The 19,535-nt window shown below is 43.5% G+C and overlaps 1 protein-coding gene across 1 annotated transcript; it reads right to left on the bottom strand.

Annotated features, from left to right (window-relative positions):
- Nucleotides 1–930: 930 nt before the first annotated feature.
- On the bottom strand, nucleotides 931–15,109 carry LOC138589416 (uncharacterized). The gene is made up of 6 exons (XM_069659678.1): nucleotides 14,816–15,109; nucleotides 5,921–6,153; nucleotides 4,432–4,615; nucleotides 4,225–4,323; nucleotides 3,124–3,628; nucleotides 931–1,883 (listed from the first exon to the last, which is right to left on the bottom strand). Exons 1-6 carry the CDS (start codon nucleotides 14,840–14,842, stop codon nucleotides 931–933), a joined length of 2,001 nt encoding a protein of 666 aa, XP_069515779.1. The 5' UTR covers nucleotides 14,843–15,109.
- Nucleotides 15,110–19,535: the final 4,426 nt, after the last annotated feature.

The raw sequence follows: 19,535 nt of genomic DNA, 5'->3' as shown, positions 1-19,535 counted from the left end.
CATGAAAGTGATTTAGTATATTTCCCAAACCATCCAGGGGAAACTGCTGAAAGCGTTGATTTAAATAGAATAAATGTTTTGATCTTAGAGGTGCAGAAATCTTGTTGGTTTTGGACAGTTTTGTAATTTCCGAGAGTAGCACTGACATTTTATGGAACAGGGACAGCAACAAAGGCAGTTAAACCAGAAAAGGAAATGGAGACACTTTGTCACCAGGCATCACAATCGATGTGTGATATTTCAGAGCAGTCACAGGCCGTCTGGTGTGTGAAGAATCAAACCAGTCCTTCCAGTGAGTCTGTTAACACAGCGGATTCTGAAGCTCATGCAGCTCTTTAGTGTCCTTTGACTTGTACAAACCTGCAGAATCTCCTTTCTGTAGCCAGTGGTTGATCAGAGGTTCTTCCCAGACAGAAGTGTTGGTTTAAAATCAGTTCTAATTAAATCCAGCAATAGTTAGAATGTCATTCTTATGGTTTCTATTTTAACCTTGTAGTAGCTTTGGCCACTGCTTTCGGTACGCCTTACAATCCTTGACCCAGTTGAAGAGACACTTACAGGCTCGAACACATAAGCAAGTAAGTAGGAACTTCCGTACGACAGAACGTAACATACCTAAGATCCAGATTCACTAAGATTGCAGCGTGAGACTGTCTAACCAGAACAAGAGTGGTAGTCTTCAAAAGCTACCTGCTGCCATGACTGTAACATGTTTGCTTTGAAAAGCTCCTCGATTCATGACAGCAGGTACTGAATAATGTGCTCACGTGTACATGTGTACAGTGTTGAAAATAATTTCATTTATGTGTAATTGATGGATGCATTATGTCTGTCACACTTTTCATCACGCAAACCTTAAATGAATCTGGGCCTGAGCGCTGGGTTGGAGATATATCCATTAATCAATAGTAACCAACGGAGGTTTCCCAATCAGACAGTAGTAACCGATAACAGAGGACTGGGACATAACTGGCTGTCGCTCTCCACTCGGGTCCCATGAGTCAGCAGCTCCTCCACGGTCGTCCAATCATCAAGCAGCTTGCTGTTCCTCAGTCGGTTCTGCTTCATATGGCTCAGCTCCAGCACCGTCTGAGACGACAGCGCCCCCTGCAGTCCGCTGCCCTGCTCCTCTCCTCCTCCTCTCCTTTCTCTGTGTTGCCGTGATAGCGCCAGGTGGCGTCTCCTTTCGGTCCGGCTCCAGTATCGCCCCGCCCATCGGCCATCATCCCCTTCCATTTCGCCTTCCCTCTCCCCACCTCCTCGCACCTCCTCATCGGTTGTGACCTCACTGCGTTCCCTGGCCAATCGGTAGGCTCGGGCTCTAAGCAGCTGGTTTCTGACAGATTTCTGGTTGGACAGTCTGGAGCGAGGAGAGGGTGGGGAGTGAGGGCTACGTTGTGGGGCTCCAAGCGTGCTGTACAAAGGAACAGATGGGCTTTTAGGGTTGCTGGTGCGATTCCCAAGAGTCTGAATACCACGCCAGTCTGATGTCCCGCTGGAGCCAGATCCAGGACTCTTAGACAGGGAGTCCTCCTCTCTGCTCCGATTCATACCCTGGCTGTTTCTGAATGTGTTCTGATGATTGGTCAGACTGTTTCTGTCTAAACTGAGGTGACTGTTGGAGTGGCAGTTACTGGGATAACTGGCCCTGCTCCTCGGCCCCGGTGAGTTGGCAGTTGTCCCTGGTTGACTGTTTTGGTGGCTGTTTTGCAGAGTATTTGGATCTGTCGTGTTTGGGTGACTGGCCCTGCGGCGTCGGTGTCCTTCACTCAAATCTGTTATTGTTCGACTCCGCCCTGGAGCTTCTATTGTCCCTCCTCTTCCTCCTCCCTGTTGCTGCTCCAACCATAGCGCCCTCCGCTGGCAGGGTTCAGTACGACAACCTGCAGACAGAAAGAAAGAATCAGGTCCTGAGTATTATGTCTCTAAATATTAATTCTCCATTTAGACTTGCTACCTGCTGCCAAGGGAAACTCTTATCCTCAGTCCCCCTCAAACTGCAGGATTGTTTCAACATTGGACCTGTTTCTTTTTTGTCTTAAAGGAGACCATGAAGACGTTGATGCTTAAGACAAGTGTCCAAGATTAATGGAATTTTTTGGTTATTCTTCCAATAAATACTGCACAAAAGGGGGTAAGCAATGTCTACCAAACTGGAATAAGACATTGCACAGAGACTGGACAATGATCTTGTCTCGGCAGTCAACTTTCTCTCAAAATAACCGATTATTGGATTGAAGACAGGATATGGAAAACAGAGGGCAGTTTGCGCTGGACAGCATAAGGCAGGACAACACAACTCCAGTCCTTTAGCTGTTGAAACGCTCTCTGCTCCAGAGATGACCGTAAGTAAGGTCAGCTAAACAACTTTTGAACCAGATGGTGGCATCATGAATTTATAACCTTCTCTGCTACCATTTAAGACACCATGGAGCTCTGGGAGTTTATAACTGAAAGTGAGCAGGATGCACACTTTTACTTTCTCTGACTGTGTGGAAATCTGTGTTCACATCATAGACTTCCAAGAAAGGCTTAAAAACTGGATTCAAAAATTAAACATTACACTAATGTAGGCTGGTACAGAAGATTAATGTGGCCCTGAACTGAAGACAAAGGGGGGCTTTTATATCATGATGTCACTATGGTAGAGGGCTCTGTGGTTTATGACTGTAAGCCAAAGCAATAGACAATGACATCATCAATTAGGCCAACGCTGGGGTTATGGGTCGGTTATGTCACTTGATTTCTTTCTCAAACCACTACTTGTTCTTTGTTGAAACTTGTTTTATACCTAAACACCACAACTATTTTTGGAGGAGCACTGCAAGCTACTAAACACACAACTACATCTTGACTTTTTCTGTGCTGACTACTCAGAAAGGTGCGTGGATAAGCCAGCAGAACTGAAACATCAACATAGTACAGCAAAGTTGCTCTAAGATGAACTAGCAGAAGAATCAGGTATTGTCTGGTTGCTTTAAAGTAGCTGCTGTTGCTAGTTTATGCACACATCCCTGACATGAAACTACGTCCAGTTCAATTTTCATAACTAAGATCTTTTTTGGATAAGTTATCTGATAAATTGCACAGTTTGCTATTAGATGGAGAGTTCAGGAGACTAACCAACTGAAGGGGAAGGTGGGGAGCGGTGCCGAGGTAAGGTGGGGCTCCTCTCAGCTCTGTGAAAGTGAACTGTTGTGGTCGTGCTGTTACCAACAGTGCAGCGGGATGCCTGTGGTGTGCCAGCGTGAGTCATTGGAGTTGTCTCAGGGATGGACTCCAAATCCCAGCGTCCTCTCTGCTCTCTAGGGGAGTGGCCTGATCGGAGATGGTGGGTTTGTCGGTGGGCGTGGCTTCCGTGGATCTTATGCAGTCGCCTGTGCTCCCCTGTGCTGACACTGTGAAAGCCTGAGTCGCTTGGTTCAGAGGAGATCAGGGACTCGGAGGAAGAGGAGGAGCCTTGGGAGGAAGCGGTGTGGCCTGGCAGGGATGACATGGCGTCTGTCTCAGCCTCAGAGAGCGGTACCCGGTTTGGGCTGTCTGGGCCACATCCCAGCCCGCTGTCAAGCTCACTGAGAGGAAGGTATCCGAGATGACGATCCGACTGCCAAGGAGGGCGATAGTCAGACTAAGGAGAAAGTAAGAAAGAAATGTAATTGAATTAAATCAAGTACAAAGGAAACAGTAAATAAAGTCTGGAATGGCTGATATGAGCTTCAGGTATAGCCAGAAGATATCTGGATAATGGATATCTGGACCACGACTTCTTTTGTATACACTGGTCCTTGTTTACAGTCTGAGCAGCAACTTGAAACGCAAGAATGAAGTTGCAGTCGAGAGAAGACACCTAAGACAAGATTGTTACCTGCTTTTATATGCAGACATCTGTTTTGTAAAGATTTATAAAGTCATCAGATGATAGCTGAGATTTTGGGATTGCACTTTGGCCAATGTGTTATGCCTCTTGTATCTCTACACTGGCTTTTTTTTGTATGCCACCAAAGCCTGCTCAAACGTGATCGGTAAATACTCCTCAAACCACAATTGGATGGACACCAGATAACTTCCAGAACCAGAAAGAACTACATTTACCAGAATAAGATTCTTTCAGAGGCAGCCTAAGAGAGAAATAAGTTCAACAAGTGAATGGCAGGGATGCTGAAGGAGGGCACAGAGGTGTTGCAGAGAAAAATAAATAGTAGAGGTGCAAATAACAGAAATTACCTGTCTGGGGAAATTCTTGGGCTCCATCTCGTCTGTGTTGTAGCAGCCAATCAGGCAGCTCTCTGAGTTTGGCTGGTAGGGCAACATTTCTGGGCCCTGCTATAGAAAAAACCCCCAGCAGAAATTAAAATCATTACTGCAAAACCATTGAGAACACACAAACATGGGATCAGAAATGATTAGAATACTATAAAACAGATCAATCACCTGGTAGTCGAGTCTGTCCAGGTGATCTAAGCTGTAGGACACACTGGGCAGGTAGTTGTTACTCAGGTGCTGGTCATTTGATCTGGGCAGGTAGCCGTTGGGTGAATAGACATCAGGTGACATCATCATTTGACTATTGGCGGAGTATAGGTCAGGTGACACGGTCATGTGACCATAGTACGGCCTGTGTAGAGGAAGCAAAGAGAATTCATAAGGCAAAGAGTGCTCCTAGAATATCAGCCCTCAGATCACGTTGGTCTATGAGTGGAAATGGTATGATCCGTGATATGTAAATTCCTCTATGAATATCTTCATGCGAATGTATAATCATAGCATGTGTTGCACTGACAGCTGTCTCAGCAGAACAACTTTCCCCTCATGAATATTTATTCAAGAGACTCGATGCAACATCATGCTGACCTTGCAAACTGAATATTGTTCCTCCATTTGAGTCATCAACACACAGAAGTAGAAGTCTTCTTCCCATGCCTTCAAATTCAGTCCACACACTTTGCTTTAACCCAAACCTTTTTAAGCAGTCCTCGCTTTTTCATGTGTCAAAATTATTTCCCTTGTCCCAAACCTTGTACCCTGTTTTTATGCTTTTGCCATTGTCGCAAATTCTTTCCCCTTTGCAGAACTTTACTATCTTACCAAATTTCCATTGTGTTTCCAGAATTATACCCTTGTTCCAACCTCCTAACCACTTACCCCCAATTATAATCCTTTACACATTCCCAATTCCCATTACCCTAATCTATACCCTGAGCCAAAGTCTTACCCCTTTCGTAAACTTTACCTGTAGTTCCAACCTTCCAAGTGCAGAATTTTATCTGATTTCTAAAGTTTCACCATAGTTTCAAACTGATATTAGAATTTCTACTATTTTATGGCTACCCAAAAGTTTCTACCTAGTTCATAATTTGAACTGTTTCCAAACAATCTCCTTTATTTTCTGATAATATACCAAATGTTCACAGAATACCAGGTCAAAAGAGTTTTGTCCCAGTCCCAGAAGTTAACCTGATTGTCCGACCTGTATTTTGATCCAGAGTTGTGCCCTCATTACAAGTCTTCATCCCTCATTAAAAAGCTTGTTAGAATGTTCTTTATTTCTCTGCCTTTACCATTGACTGTATGTAAAGATGGGTGACGCGTCTCCACCTCTCATACAAAAATGAAGCCAAAATATTTCCTACATCTTGCTCTGGTGATGTCATTTGTCATAATTTCATCGTCTATGCAGTAAAGATCGGCGGGCGGAGCCACGGTATTGACATCCCGCCCCTTCCCCTACCCAAAACAAACATTTAACCTGGGGACAAAACATCTTTGACCCCTCAGTTGGACTTCTCTATAAGGGAGCTGTCATGCCGTCCATCATCTTATACAGTCCATGTCCTTTAACCTGGACAACCCCACTCAAATCATCCTGTCTAATCCCAAAGCCTTTACCCCGACCTCTTTACATCAGGCCTTCCAAACTTACCCTGCACTGTAGCCATCTCCCTGGACTTCCTCTCCTTCCACCAGTCCCATGGCTCTTAGGGCCTCCCAGTGTCTTTCTGTCGGGACGCTGCACTCATTCATGCATCGGGACCGCTGCCTCCGGTGAGCATGCCCCCTTCTGGCCTCAACCTGCACATTGATTGGCTGGCCATACTCATCCACAAAATGCAGCTCCTCCCGGTGTCGGTGATGAGAAGGTTCTCGATTCTTGGCCTGACGAGAGGGAACACTACAGGTCAGAGTTTGGACTGTACTCGCATAGCACACTGAATAAAAGGGCAGTTAAATCAATGCTTTTATCAACGTTCCCATCCCATCCCCATCTGTGAAAGGACAATAAATATAAATGTCTTTCCAAAGCTTAAGCTTATAAAACAGATTTGAGACCAAGACCTGAGATACTTGTGACTATTCTGCATCCTCTGTGTACTGTGTAATACCTATAACCTGCAATATTGATAAAGGACAGAGGCAGCATAACCACACTGTGGCAAAGTGGGAGTTTAGCCTCCAATACAAGGTCAGTCACTTCTTTTGTTTCTAACTTTTTGGCTTGCATGACTACAATTGTGTTACATAACGTGGCATATGATTCATACTCTCTTTATATAAAAAGATAAAGGATTGAGCCATTATGTTTAGTTGGAGAGCAGGAAAGAGTAACTCTGCAGGTTTCTGTTCCAGCGAGGCAGCAGCTCCTTTCACTGATTATTTCCTCTCATTCCAGTTGAAGGTGTGTTAATTAGAGGAAACAGCTGCTATAGTGTTGGAATAAGACTGCAGACCCTGACCCTCAGTGACACAGTGTGAAACACTGATGTGCAGGGTTTAGAAAAAACGTTTTTTTCCTACGAAGTCAAAATAGGGACAAACAAAAGAGAATTTCGAAGTGTAAAAAAGGGTAATTCCAGTATTTTAAACCCAGGCCTTTTTGGTCCTCAATGGATAATCAGTACCTAGAATATGGAAAAAATATTATATTATTATAAGGGATTAATTCAGCCAGCAGCTGTGAGATGAGCTATAACAGCTGCAAATGAATATTTTTTGGGGCAACCGATGAAGAACTTTTAGTGGACGCACTTTAATCCATCAAGGATTATGTTGCAGCCATTACAGCCTGTTTCACTGCTGCGGGATGGGGAAATCTACTGTAATGTATTTATATTTTGTAGTACAATGCATGCAGTGTATATGGGTGTGTATTAGCTGTACGCACACAACAGATGAGGCAGAATCTGATATTGTAAAGCATACATTAGACTAACGATAAAGCAGCCGTACGCTCATATTAGAGATGTCTGAAAAAACAGTAAAATGTAAGTGTGTCACTGTTCTGTCAACTCGGGACTTAAAAGGACAGCTCGCGCCCTAAAGGACACTCTGTCATTGTGTCCGCTGAGACTACGTGATGACAACATGATAATAGAGGTGGTTTGTGTTGTAACTTCACACGTGAGCGTTAAGATGCAGTGAAGTTACAGAGGCTCTGTCTTCACCGCAGCATGATGTAGGTCAGGATTCAGTAGCAGCCCTCTGTAACCCCTGGACCAGTACTGGAGTCTTTACACTCTCAGTGCAAGGCCCGGGGCCACACACACACACACACACACACACACACACACACACACACACACACACACACACGTACACACACAAACAATCTGAAACACAGGAAAATGCAAACAGAGACAGAAAAACAAGCACACAGGGATGCAGAAATATGTGCACGCATACATTAACAACCAGTTTATACATCATACATGTGGAAACCTGCTTCACACAAGGTCATATATGCAGAAACACCCACACGCACACACACACACACACACACACACACACACACACACACTGGAATCAGAGAGAGAGAGTGATGTACCCTGGAGAAGTGTGTTATGCTCCGCTGCACTTTGACAGTAACGCAGACTGATCTCTCTCTCTCTGCCTCTTCATCTATCTGTCTCTCTCATTCTTCTCACTGTGTTTTTTCAGAAGCTTTGACTCAGTTTTCAGTGAGTCTCAAAGTGCAAAACTCTGCAAAATGTGACACTCGTCGTTCTCAGCACAAAATCACAGCAAGCGTGCAAAATTCAACAAAAGTGTCGATTGCAGCCGACTTTGGAAAAGTGTACCAGAGAGTACCATCTGATCCTGTGAATTTCAGCCCCTGCTATTTAAAATAAACAGGCTATTGAATTTAATATTTCTATACAAACAAAAGGCTTCAGTCCAAGTTTTGACTCTCAAAATATCACATACTGTTTTATACATGTGAAAATAAATGCATGCATAAGATGCAGAAAAAGGAGACTGACAACGTTTATGCACAATTCCGTCAAACTCATCCAGGTAAGAAGTTCAGTGTTTTAAAAGTGATCTGCTTCAGATTAACGTACAGGACTGTTGATATTATTTTTATTTTTGTTAAAGTTGAATTAAAATCAGTGCCAATTGTGTCATTTTATAATCTATCTTCGTACAGCATTTGTTTTTATTAAGAAATCTTTTAAACTTTTATGTTTGTTCAGTTTTTTTTCTTGTAAAATTTAAAGTAGTGAAGGTGTTTACTGTAAGCACATGTGTAATAAAGCGTAGGTATGATAAGATTTAGCTTCAGCTGACACGTCTAACATGATATTGTATTATATCTTATTATACCATATTATATTATTATTATATATCTGTAAATGTTCTTATTGTGATGATATAACACTTAACATTTATATACAGTATATATATTTCTGCCTTACCTATCCTATATAATATTGCACATATATTCCCACATTCATAATAAAAGAATGTGGTTACGGTTTAAACCTGTCGTAGGTAAAACTATTAATACTAACTTTTTGTCATATTTGCTCAGACTGTCACTTTAAACATGCAGTCATGAGACATGAGAGAGATAATCATGTTCCCCAGGCTCCTCCTACTGCTACTAATGGCATTTGTAAGAATCCAACGTTGCTGAAACACACAACCAATCAGAGCCGAGCTGTCTCTCAGGCTGCTGTCAATCACACGCCGCGCAGCACTACTTCGCTGCGCATGCTCACATGGTCGAGCTCAGTTTCTTCACTGTGCGCAGCGTCAGACGGTTTGTGTCCACAAAGGCTTAAAAACAACCACCAGGAATGAAAAAACTGCCCATCCCTCCCCGCCAACTACGGCTTACACTACAAAGAGCGTTAAATCGAAGAAGAGAAAAGAGGAGAAGCAAGCCAAAAAGAAAGAGTTGGACCGTGACGAGAGTAAACATTGGAGCGGCATTTCCGAGGTGAAGAGAGCTACGGGACCTGAAAGGATTATAAAGCGATGCTGAATTACAGTTCTGTTCGACAGGTAATTACGCCAGCTTCATTTCTGCTGTGTTTGTTTCACATTGCTCAGATGTCTGCGATTACTGTGACGTTGTGTTACGTTGGTGTTGCAGTCGGGCTAACGTTAGCTTGTTCTCTATGTGGCTGCTGTTCAACGTTGTTTCATGGAGGAGTGGCTGAACATATCTCCGTGCCCAGGCAGTGTTACCGTTTCAGACTTTCTCCTGATCGTTCTGTGTGCCTGTGCTAACACGGCTAAATGTTCACAACATCAGTGTGTTACTGCTTAGTTGGCTCTATTTTTTCCACAGTCTCTGTTAGCAAATGAAGTGCTGCTGGTTTTGCCAAATAGAACTAGCTGTAGATTACCGTTCACAGTAAAAACACTGATTTCCGCTGGTTTGACGTGTATCTGCTTCGATAGTGTTGGTGGTGTAATACAACGGCTGCAGTTGTTGTCATTTCACGTTTTTACATGTATAGCTGGCTCCTTCAGTTACCGTGGTTACTTGCCTGTGGGCATGACAGCCTCCTCTGCAGGGAGGGTTTTGGAGGCAGGACTGAGCGCCGCGGAGAGAGAGGGGGAGGGACCTGGAGGTTGTCCGCTCTCTTCTACATCTCACACTACTTCCTCTACCCAAACCCACCTTTACCTCTGCAGCACAACAGCTTCTTGTGTCGGTCTGAAGCAGATATTCACGCTGATGGAAAGTTCAATGATTGTAGTGTTAGTGTTAGTTACGTCTCCTCTCGCCGTTCCTCCTCTACTCTGCTACTCGGGAACAGAATGCTTCATTTGTCCACAGAGCTGTCAGTCATCATTTTGACAGGATCAAATGATTAATTAAAAGTAAACTTGTCAGACGTAAATCAGCATGATAAGAACTAACTATAATGACAGAAACCATGTTTAAGAAAAATTTATTTGACGTGTATTGTGATTTTATAGTTTGACTTATGTCCCATCTTTTAACTTCAAGGAGGCGGACTTTATGAGCTATACTGCAGCCAGTCAGCAGGGGGCGATAGAGAGGGTTTAGGGAGCTGCCATGTCGGTTATCTTTTTATACAGTCTGTGGTTTAAACCAACTTTAGCCCAGTGCACATCCCTCACATTTAATGCCAGCTCAATCATATTTTATTGTCTCACAGGGTCCTGAAACAACACAACAGAATCCGAACATTTGGGATAAATATTGTTGAAATAAAGGAGCAACATGTTTATTAAACAAACATATGAAACTTCAGATAACACAGGATTCATGACGTTCAGCTTGATTCTCTACAGATCTTTTTCTGAACTCTTCCTCTGAGTGTTATCGGTGCAGATTCAGATCGTGTGAGCTGAGAGGAAAATGAGTCACATTTTCCTTTGTATGTATCGAGTGTGTCAGTCTTTTATGCAATGATCAAACACTGACATATTCTGCTGCACAGATGATTAAAAATCTGAATATTTTAAAACCATTGTCTGAAAATCCCAGAAAAGAAGCCAAAATGACTCTTTGATTGGGCTTATTGTGATTTCTTCTAATCGTACCAGTCTGTGTTTTTGTTAGAGGTTTCTAAAGTTTGGCATGAATGTGCTGCATTCATGGTCAGGTTTATGGTAATGTGAGGTGTCTTCTAAGCTCGTTTGCATGGTTGAAACAACGACAAATAACTTTTTTCCGTTACTATAGGCTTTAACAAAAATAGTTAATCACAACACCAACTTTTACTGCATATAAATAAAGTTTTTCAAGCAGCTATAAGGATATGAAGTGTTCTGTATATCCACAGGCGATATACTGTACAACCCTCAGTCCTGCACCCAACTGTCAATGTCTTTACAGTCAAATAACCTGACATCCTGCTGCAAGCGTCTCATCAGAGTAAAACAAACCCAGTTTTATCCTCCACTGTCTCTCATTCACAATAGTGTCACAACAGATAACTCAAACATTTACACTCAGCTTCAGCAGCCGTGATGGAAGATCCGCGCTGATCCTCTCTGAGACAAAACCTCAGCTGTCACCTCGACAGGAGACGGAATATATCACACATGATACCACGTGTTGTCTTCACTAGGGACCTCTGGGTTTGGAGTTAAGAGACACTGCCGTTAGTATGTTGGTATTTTTATAGCTTGCTTAAGGAAATCAAGCAGGAACCTCGAGGTGCTGAAAAAAAAAAACAACGCGGAAGTACCAACAGCTGCAGTTCCTCTGGTGTCCACTTGAGGCTGTCTCCAGCAGTGAGTCAGTCCCCATAGAGCCCCATGTTAAACTTTACAGCAGAAATAAACATGTTTACAGCCTGGTACAAAAAACAGTTTGGGTCTCTATAGCTCATTTCTCTCTTCATGACAACTGTACGGGGAGAATCTTTATACAGCTCACCTGTTTACATTATATTAAGTCTTAAAGTGATGCAGCATTAGGGGCGTGGCCTCTTTGAGTGACAGCTGGGAGCTGCTAGCTGTCTGCTAGGTGTCCCCTCAGCTAACTCAGTCACTGAACATAACCTCTGGGCCGTGTTTGTGCTGTTGGAGCCTTTTGGAGATTTGTTCATGTAAATATCAGACAGATAATCTGTGTGTGCTTTATTGGACGAACAGACCGTCCAACACGTCTCACACACTGTTTACACTCATTGTTTTATTTATATGTTAGCACTGATTAGCAGCTATCTGTGTCTGTGCTCAACATACCTGCTTGTTAGCTTGTACATTAAGTTATTTGTGGTCAGGAGTGTTTTTGGCTTTTCCTGCAGAGAAGATGGCGAGCCGGAGTGATGGAAGGACTGGATATTTTAAGTTATCCTGCCGCTTGTGTCCGCTACTTCCCAAAGCTAATTTTGCTTCTTCAGACTGATTAACACCTCCGGTCAGCTCCCACCATAAACAGAATCTCACTAACTAGTTTATTTGCCAGCTAATTAATTAGTCTTAGGCATACATTATAAGCTAACCCCACACTCCTCTCTAACATCTGGCTCCAGAAAACCAACATGGTGCTGACAAAAGTGCAAAAAGTTTCATAAAGGCATCCAGAAATCAGCAGATTACATCACAGCAGCTACGTCCACTGTTTATCACAGTCTATGCTTCCAGTATGTTTTTATAGCTTATATTCCAGCTTAACATTAATATTTATTACATTAAAACAGCTGTAAACGGGAAAGCAGTGGGCCCATAAACAGAAAATGTTATTGCTCTGTGCCTTTGTGTATCTCCCCTCTGATCTCCATATAACCTGATCTGTGCTCTGATATGTACAGTGACTGTGTTGCATGTTTCATGTTGTGTGTTTATGCGACGCTTGTCCTCCTCCATCTCTCAGACCGGGTCATCTCTGCAGCCGTCAGAGCCAGTTACGATCTGCTCGTCTCTCTGTCTCTGTACTGTACTGTGCTGGTCCATCAGAGGCCCACTGCTCTGCTGAACTGTGTGTGTGTGTGTGTGTGTGTGTTACAGGAAGTCATGCGCTAAGGTGTTTGTTTGTTTACGTGCATCACTCAGTGCATGGAGGATGAAACCTCCTATGACGTGCGTAGCCGGATAATCCCGTGTTCCAGCGCTCGGAGACGAACATGTGCCAGGAAACATTCGTCCTGCCGTCGTTGTTGCAGATTGTTCAGCTCTGCATGTCGAAAGAGAGCGTCGGAGCGCAGCCAGGCCAGTCTTTAGATCAGCAAGGCGTTCAGCCAGGAGACGTGGCGCTGAATGAGAACATGGCTTAGCTACGAGCGCTTGTTAGTGATCATCGCGAGGGAAGAAACCTCTCAGATTCAACGAAGAGCAATTACAGAGATGTTGCTTCTCGCGTTAACAAGCAGACAGAAGCTCAGAGGAGAGCTCAGTCACCAGCACAAACAAACGCTTTCCAAGAAAAACTCCCAGAGACGGAGTAATATGAGGAAGCGGAGCCTCTTCCTGTGTCCCTGTGCTGCTCAGGCTTTGTTCACGCAGAATAACAAAGTTTATTCTCTGCTTTTAAAAAGATCTGTTTGCTCTGCTGCAGATGAGTCACCAGTGGAAGTCATGCGCGGATGGTAAAATGTAAAAATGTCCTTTGAACAACTAAGTGGATCAATATCAGCTTCAGCTCTGTTCAGTGCAAAGACAGATCCAAGATGTTTCTTAGAAGCACATACTGGTATTTAAGAGTTTTCAAAAAGCAGGAACAACTTAAAAATAAACTGGGTTAACTATTAAGACACATTATACACTGTAATAAGGCCCGATATTTTATAATTAACAATATGGCAGCAGCAATAAATATATATTCCATCTGTTGGGAGAATTGGTTAACGTTATGTGCAAAATTCCAGCGCAGTTACATTCATGAATGTTAAAACAACTCTTCAGTGAACCAAGTCGTGCACAGGAGACGTTATTTATCGCTAGAGCCCAAATTTCACTTCCCTTGTTCCTCTTCAGTCCACCTGCTGGCAGTAATGTTCCTCTAACCTGCTTTTAGAACTGCCAACAACCAGTTAGAGGAATACAGATCCTTTTTTTGTTTACGTTTACTGTGAGAACCAGCCGGTCACCAGAGGTAGACACGCTTCAAGAGAAAAGCGATCAAAGGCAAAAGATCCTGCCTCCTTTCACTGAGCATTATTGTCATAACTACAAAATTCAGACAAGCAGATGTTCAGAGCCAATCATCACCAGAGCCAAACATAGTGTTAATATACTGCAGCTCCATACACAGTATAAAATGATGGCAGCTCCCTGAAAGTGAAGCCAAACCCTCTCTATCACCCCCTTCTGACTGGCTGCAGTATAGCTCATAAAGCCCGCCTCCTCCATGTTAACAGATGGGACATGAGTCAAACTATATAATCAAACTACAAGTCAAATGCATTCCGGGGGGGTTTAGGCTTCACTTTTGTGCTACGAGAGGAGGTAGAGACGCGTCGTCCATCTTCATATACAGTCACAGATTCTGACCAGCTGTAGGACGTTGTTATTTGGTGGAATCATGACCAACGTAAGTAAAATAAGCAAGTAGAAACGTCAGGCTTGTGTGTCCACAGTGAAATAGCGGTTTGCCTTTAAACTTAACAAGTGTGAATTCTATTCGCCAGCTGCAGAGACGTTTTGGCGGCTAAAATAATGTCCTTTAACTTCAGCTAGACTCTGGTCCCTGTGGTGGAAAGTTCCTGCAGTGGAATTAGTTTGATGTAGAGAACTTGATATCACTTTCTGTCAGAGTCTTTTGCATCTTTGCTTTCCATCTCCTCATCCTCGCTACACACACACACAGACACACACACAGACACACACACAGACACACACACACACACACACACACAGATAATAGCCTTTAGCCTTCAGTCATTAGAGCTTGTCCTTCAGCTATTGTCTGGGTTCACTGGTACTATCTGGGTTAGCGGTGTGTGTGTGCTTGTGTGCGTGTGTGTGAAGCGTATCTAACTGAGAGCAGGTCATCACAGCAACCATCACATCTCGTTATCTGCCCTCTCTTCTCCTCCCCCTTCCTCTCTCCCTATTCCTCTCTTTTCTCCCCCCCCCCCCAAAAACCCACCTGCAGGAGGTCACTCACCTTTGTCCGAGTGAGACGACAACCCATTCTGAATTGTTCCTCAGATAGGTACGAGTTCGGAGGAGAGAAAATGGAGGGAAAGGGCAGAAAGGATGAGAGAAAGAAAGATGAAGAGGTTGTTAGGAGAAGGGCGAGCAAGGGTTATAGAGACAGAGAAAGAGAGAAAGAGGTGGAGAAAAAGAAAAGAGAGAGAGAGTTTGTTGGACCTCGTCCGCCCACCGGCTCACATCTCCAAAACTCTGATCCCCCACAATCCTCGGCTCATCAGCTGTCCTCCTGTGCCGCACAGGAAACTACAGCTCCCATGATGCCGCGGTGTAAACAGCAGCAGTCGGTGGGCAGCAGGTCCATCGCATTAAACCTCTCTCTCTCCTCAGGAATCAGAAAGCAGCAAGGGCGAGCAAATGCAGCAGCAGCAGCGGCAGCACAGAGAGACGGGCGAGCGAGGCAGAGATGCTGCTACAGTAAAACTGAAAGAGAGAGAGAGAGAGACGTAGGTGTGAAGAACAGAGCTGTCCTCGTCTCACAATTTCTTCTTCTTCTTCTTTCTTATTCTCCTGTCACACTCTCTCTCTCCTTCTGTAGCTCTCCTCCTGTCGGCCAATCACAGAGCCCTGATGCAAGGAGGAGGGGAGGCGGAGGCTCTGATTGGCTGAGAGATGAGTCAGTTGAAGCATCCATTCATTTTTCTCTCCTTCACCTCTCTCTCTCTCTTTCTGTGTATGTGTTTTGATTCTATCGTTCTTTCCCCTCCTCTCTCTCTCTCTCCTTCACTCTTTTTCTTTTGTCACCATCTGTTGTTAAATTCCTTCCTGCTCCTTTTATCCTGCTTTTGCCCCGAGCCTCGACTGATGCTGATATTATTCTTAATATGTGTGTGTGTGTGTGTGTGTGTGTGTGTGTGTGTTACTGTGCCATTTATCTTGTTATGCAAATCATATGATTCATAATTTCGATTCTAAAACGAGGCTGTTTTTCTCAGTAACACCGAACACTGTGAGTGCATGTTAACGTGGTAGCTTTCGTATTTTAGACTGCACAATACAAAGCAATTACACAGTATAATTCATGTTTAGAGCACACATGTCCTAATAAAAAAACAGCACGAAAATAAAATTCTAGAATACTAAAAAAATCAGCGGTGAAATGTAACTCAAATACTGTACTTAATATTTTTTTTAAAATGTGTTATAAATGATCAGCCCATTAATCAGTTAGTTGATTTATAGGAAATTAAATTGGTAACGTTCTGATAATGGTTGTAGTTATTTTTAGATGTTCTGGATTTGCTGCTTTTCATTTAAAAGAATTGTATTTTTTTTTGTAACAAGCACTGTTACTGTGCGTTCACACCAATGAATATACAGATGGACAACGCGTCTTCATCTGCTCCCATTGTACGTAATTGATGCCAAAATAGCCCCTGTGATAAGCGCTGCCAAGTTGGGATGGTGACGTCATACGGAGCCAGAGTCTGTGCAGTAGAGATCGGCGAGTGAAGCGGCCGTAGCCACTTCCGCTAACTCAAACACACCCTTAACTTATCGAAAAAACAGCAAGGATCCCGCACACCGGCGTGTTTAACAGCAGAACAGCTTCTTGTTTGGGTCTGAGGTTAAAGTTCACAGGTATGGAAACTTCAATGACTGTAGTGATTGTTTTAGTCAGGTTTCTACTCGCGGATCGTCCTCCACTCTGCTCACCCGGAACTGATCGGCTGCAGGAGCCGAATTTGTCAACAGAGCTGTCAATCATCATTTTGACAGCATCAAATAACTAATTAAAAACAAACTTGTAAGAAAAATGAACACTGTGACATAAATCAGCATGATAAGAACTAACTATAATGACAGAAACCATGTTTGAGAAAAATTTATCGGGCGTGTATTTTGATTTTATAGTTTGACTCATGTCCCGTCTGTTAACATGGAGGAGGCGGGCTTTATGAGCTATACTGCAGCCAGTCAGCAGGGGGCGCCCGAAAGGTTTTGGCTTCACTTTTAGGGAGCTGTCATGTCGTCCATCTTTTATACAGTCTATGGTTCACACTGAACGCGAATAGACGCGAATCTGCGGTGAGATTCAATACAAAGTCAATGCAATGACGCGAATTCGCCTTGGGCGGCGTGAATGACGCGAATTCGCGTGAGTTGAATACATTTTACTTCCTGGGTATTAGAAAATGTGTTTTCAATACTATAGACCAGGGAGACCTGCCATCGGAAGGCAGCGAGGCAGAGTCTCACTGCCCCCCTGCTGCTGGACCCTCAGTGGAGAGAAGGCCCCCTGATATGTACCACAGATTGAAATTTAGTTTCTGCATGACACAGTAGTGAAGATACTGTAGGTGGAAACCTAAACAAAATCTATAAATAGTAGCGTTTCATTGATATGGTCCCACAGCTGTTCCTCATGATGTGCTCACTGAATGTTTATACTGTCACTTTATTGTGGTGGATAAAGAGGTAATTTTACTTTAAAAATCTCAACATTATTTGCAATACTTAAACAAAGATTGAAGAAAGCACAGTTTCATTTCATGGTAACAGCGGTTTTAACTTATGTATAGTAGGCCTATCCCAGGGATGAAGCCTACCTTCTGATGTGTGTGTCAGCTAACTTGCTCTAAATTTGGTCAAATTTGTGCTACAGTAATCACTTAACAGTAGCCATGATATGTTTTTGACATGAAAAAACAGCAAAAATCTACCCAGATTTATGTATTGATTTTGACACACATTTTTATTATTAATTAATAATTAATACCACTCACCGGAGACAGATGGTCAGGCCCTCCGCAGCCGGGACGGAACGCCTGTAGTTGGTGTCCATCCGTGAAATCCTGCCACTAACCCTGGCTAGCAGGTCATCAAACTGGGCCCCGGTCAGCCTCAAATACCGCTGGAAGCAGGAGTCATCCAGACAGAGTTCCTGGACAAGGCGGTGGTATTCACCCAGCTATGTTCACCTCCGGATGGTGTCATGAACCCACACACGTCGATGTCTGGTTTTTGCGACCCATCTCGGGCTTCCACAGCAGGTATAATGTAGTGAGAGTAGGGATGTCGGACATGGTTGATAGCCGAAAGAAATGATAGAAAGAAACACCGTTGGTGACCATGGAGATAAGCTCCGCTTCCTCTCCTCCATTCCTGAAGCGAAGGGCGAATATTCGCATGTTATTTAAACGCGAGTTTTGATCCGGCGGTCAAACTCGCTCGAGTAAAACGAGGCGAATATTCGCTTCGCGTTTGGTGTGAACGCACAGTTAAAGCATCGCTCTGGGCTCCAGGTCATTGTGACAACATTTGTCACTATTTTCAATATTTTTTCAAAACAGATAATCAATCAATTAATAACCAGGATATTCCAATACTGAGAACAATCATTACCATAGACTGTATAAATAATGGACGTAGCCACCGTGACGTCACCCTGTTTATTTATCAGACTGAGGAAGTAGCGGACTCACGGCGAGTGAACGACGCGTAAAATGAGAACTGTAAAATAACCGGTCTCCTCATCACTAGGAAAAGCCAACAACTCCTGACTCCTATGTACTGGCCGAGGATGAAATAAATGTTTGATAAACACTGAACAGGCTAACAGTATTCACCGTATGCCTGCGACTTTGTGCAAAAATATATCAGTACAATAACACAAGCATTTAACTCACTGAAAAGCTGGAGCTCAGACTTCTTGCACGACCAGAAAGTTCCATAAATCCCACAGAGAGACGGATTATTTGTCCTCTAAAGGCTCCAACAACACAAACAGGTGAAGTTAAGCTCAGTGTCTGTGTGTCTGTGTTGACGTCTAGCAGACAGCCAGCAGGATCCACCTGTCAATCAAGTGATCCGACCCCTATAATTTCAGGCTTAATGTAATTAAAACAGGTGTGTTATAAAAAATTCACCCCCCGTACAGTTATCATGAACAATAAAATTAGCTATTTATAACAAAACCGATTTTTGTACCAGGCTGTAAACATGTTTATTTCTGCTGTAAACAATGACATTTGCTGTAATGTTATTTCTGGAGCCCCAAATGGCCACTCGAGGAACTGCAGCTTTTTGCACTTCCACATGGGCTTAATTTTTCAACACCAGAGGTTGGTGCTCGGTAATAACGAATTGTTTCTGTTGTTTTCTTGAGATCTGGGCTTATTTATCTCGTGATAAGATAAGATAGCATTTATTGACCCCCCATTGGGGGAAATTCACTTGTTACAACAGCTCAAAGTAAAGGACAGGGTGAAACAAGTGGTGGGTACAAAAAGGCAGGACAAAAAGACAATAAAATACAATATTAATATTATTAATAAATATATACACTATGTTCACCTTTCAATTGTTGTGGATGGTTACGTTTTTGTATAAAAACAATTGCAGGGTCGGTGTCTCAGTCTGCTGCTGAAGGAGCTGCTTAAGGCCCCCACAGTCTCATGCAGGGGGTGGGAGGGGTTGTCCATGATCAACGTCAGCTTGGCTAACATCCTCCTCTCACCCACCTCCTCTATGGCGTCGAGAGGACAGTCCAGGACAGAACCGGCCCTCCTCACCAGTCTGTTCAGTCTCTTCCTGTCCCTCTCTGTGCTCCCTCCTCCCCAGCAGACCACTACATAGAAGACTGCAGACGCCACCACAGTGTAGTAAAATGTCCGTAACAGAGTCCTGCATACCCCAAAGGACCTCAGTCTCCTCAGCAGGTGCAGGTGACT

Source organism: Semicossyphus pulcher, unplaced genomic scaffold, assembly GCF_022749685.1.
Source record: "Semicossyphus pulcher isolate SPU_LCO1_2020_fin unplaced genomic scaffold, fSemPul1.0.p SCAF_13, whole genome shotgun sequence".
Classification (NCBI taxonomy): Eukaryota; Metazoa; Chordata; class Actinopteri; order Labriformes; family Labridae; genus Semicossyphus; species Semicossyphus pulcher.
Note: the sequence above shows the minus strand (reverse complement) of the source record. Positions and strands in the feature narration are given on the sequence as shown.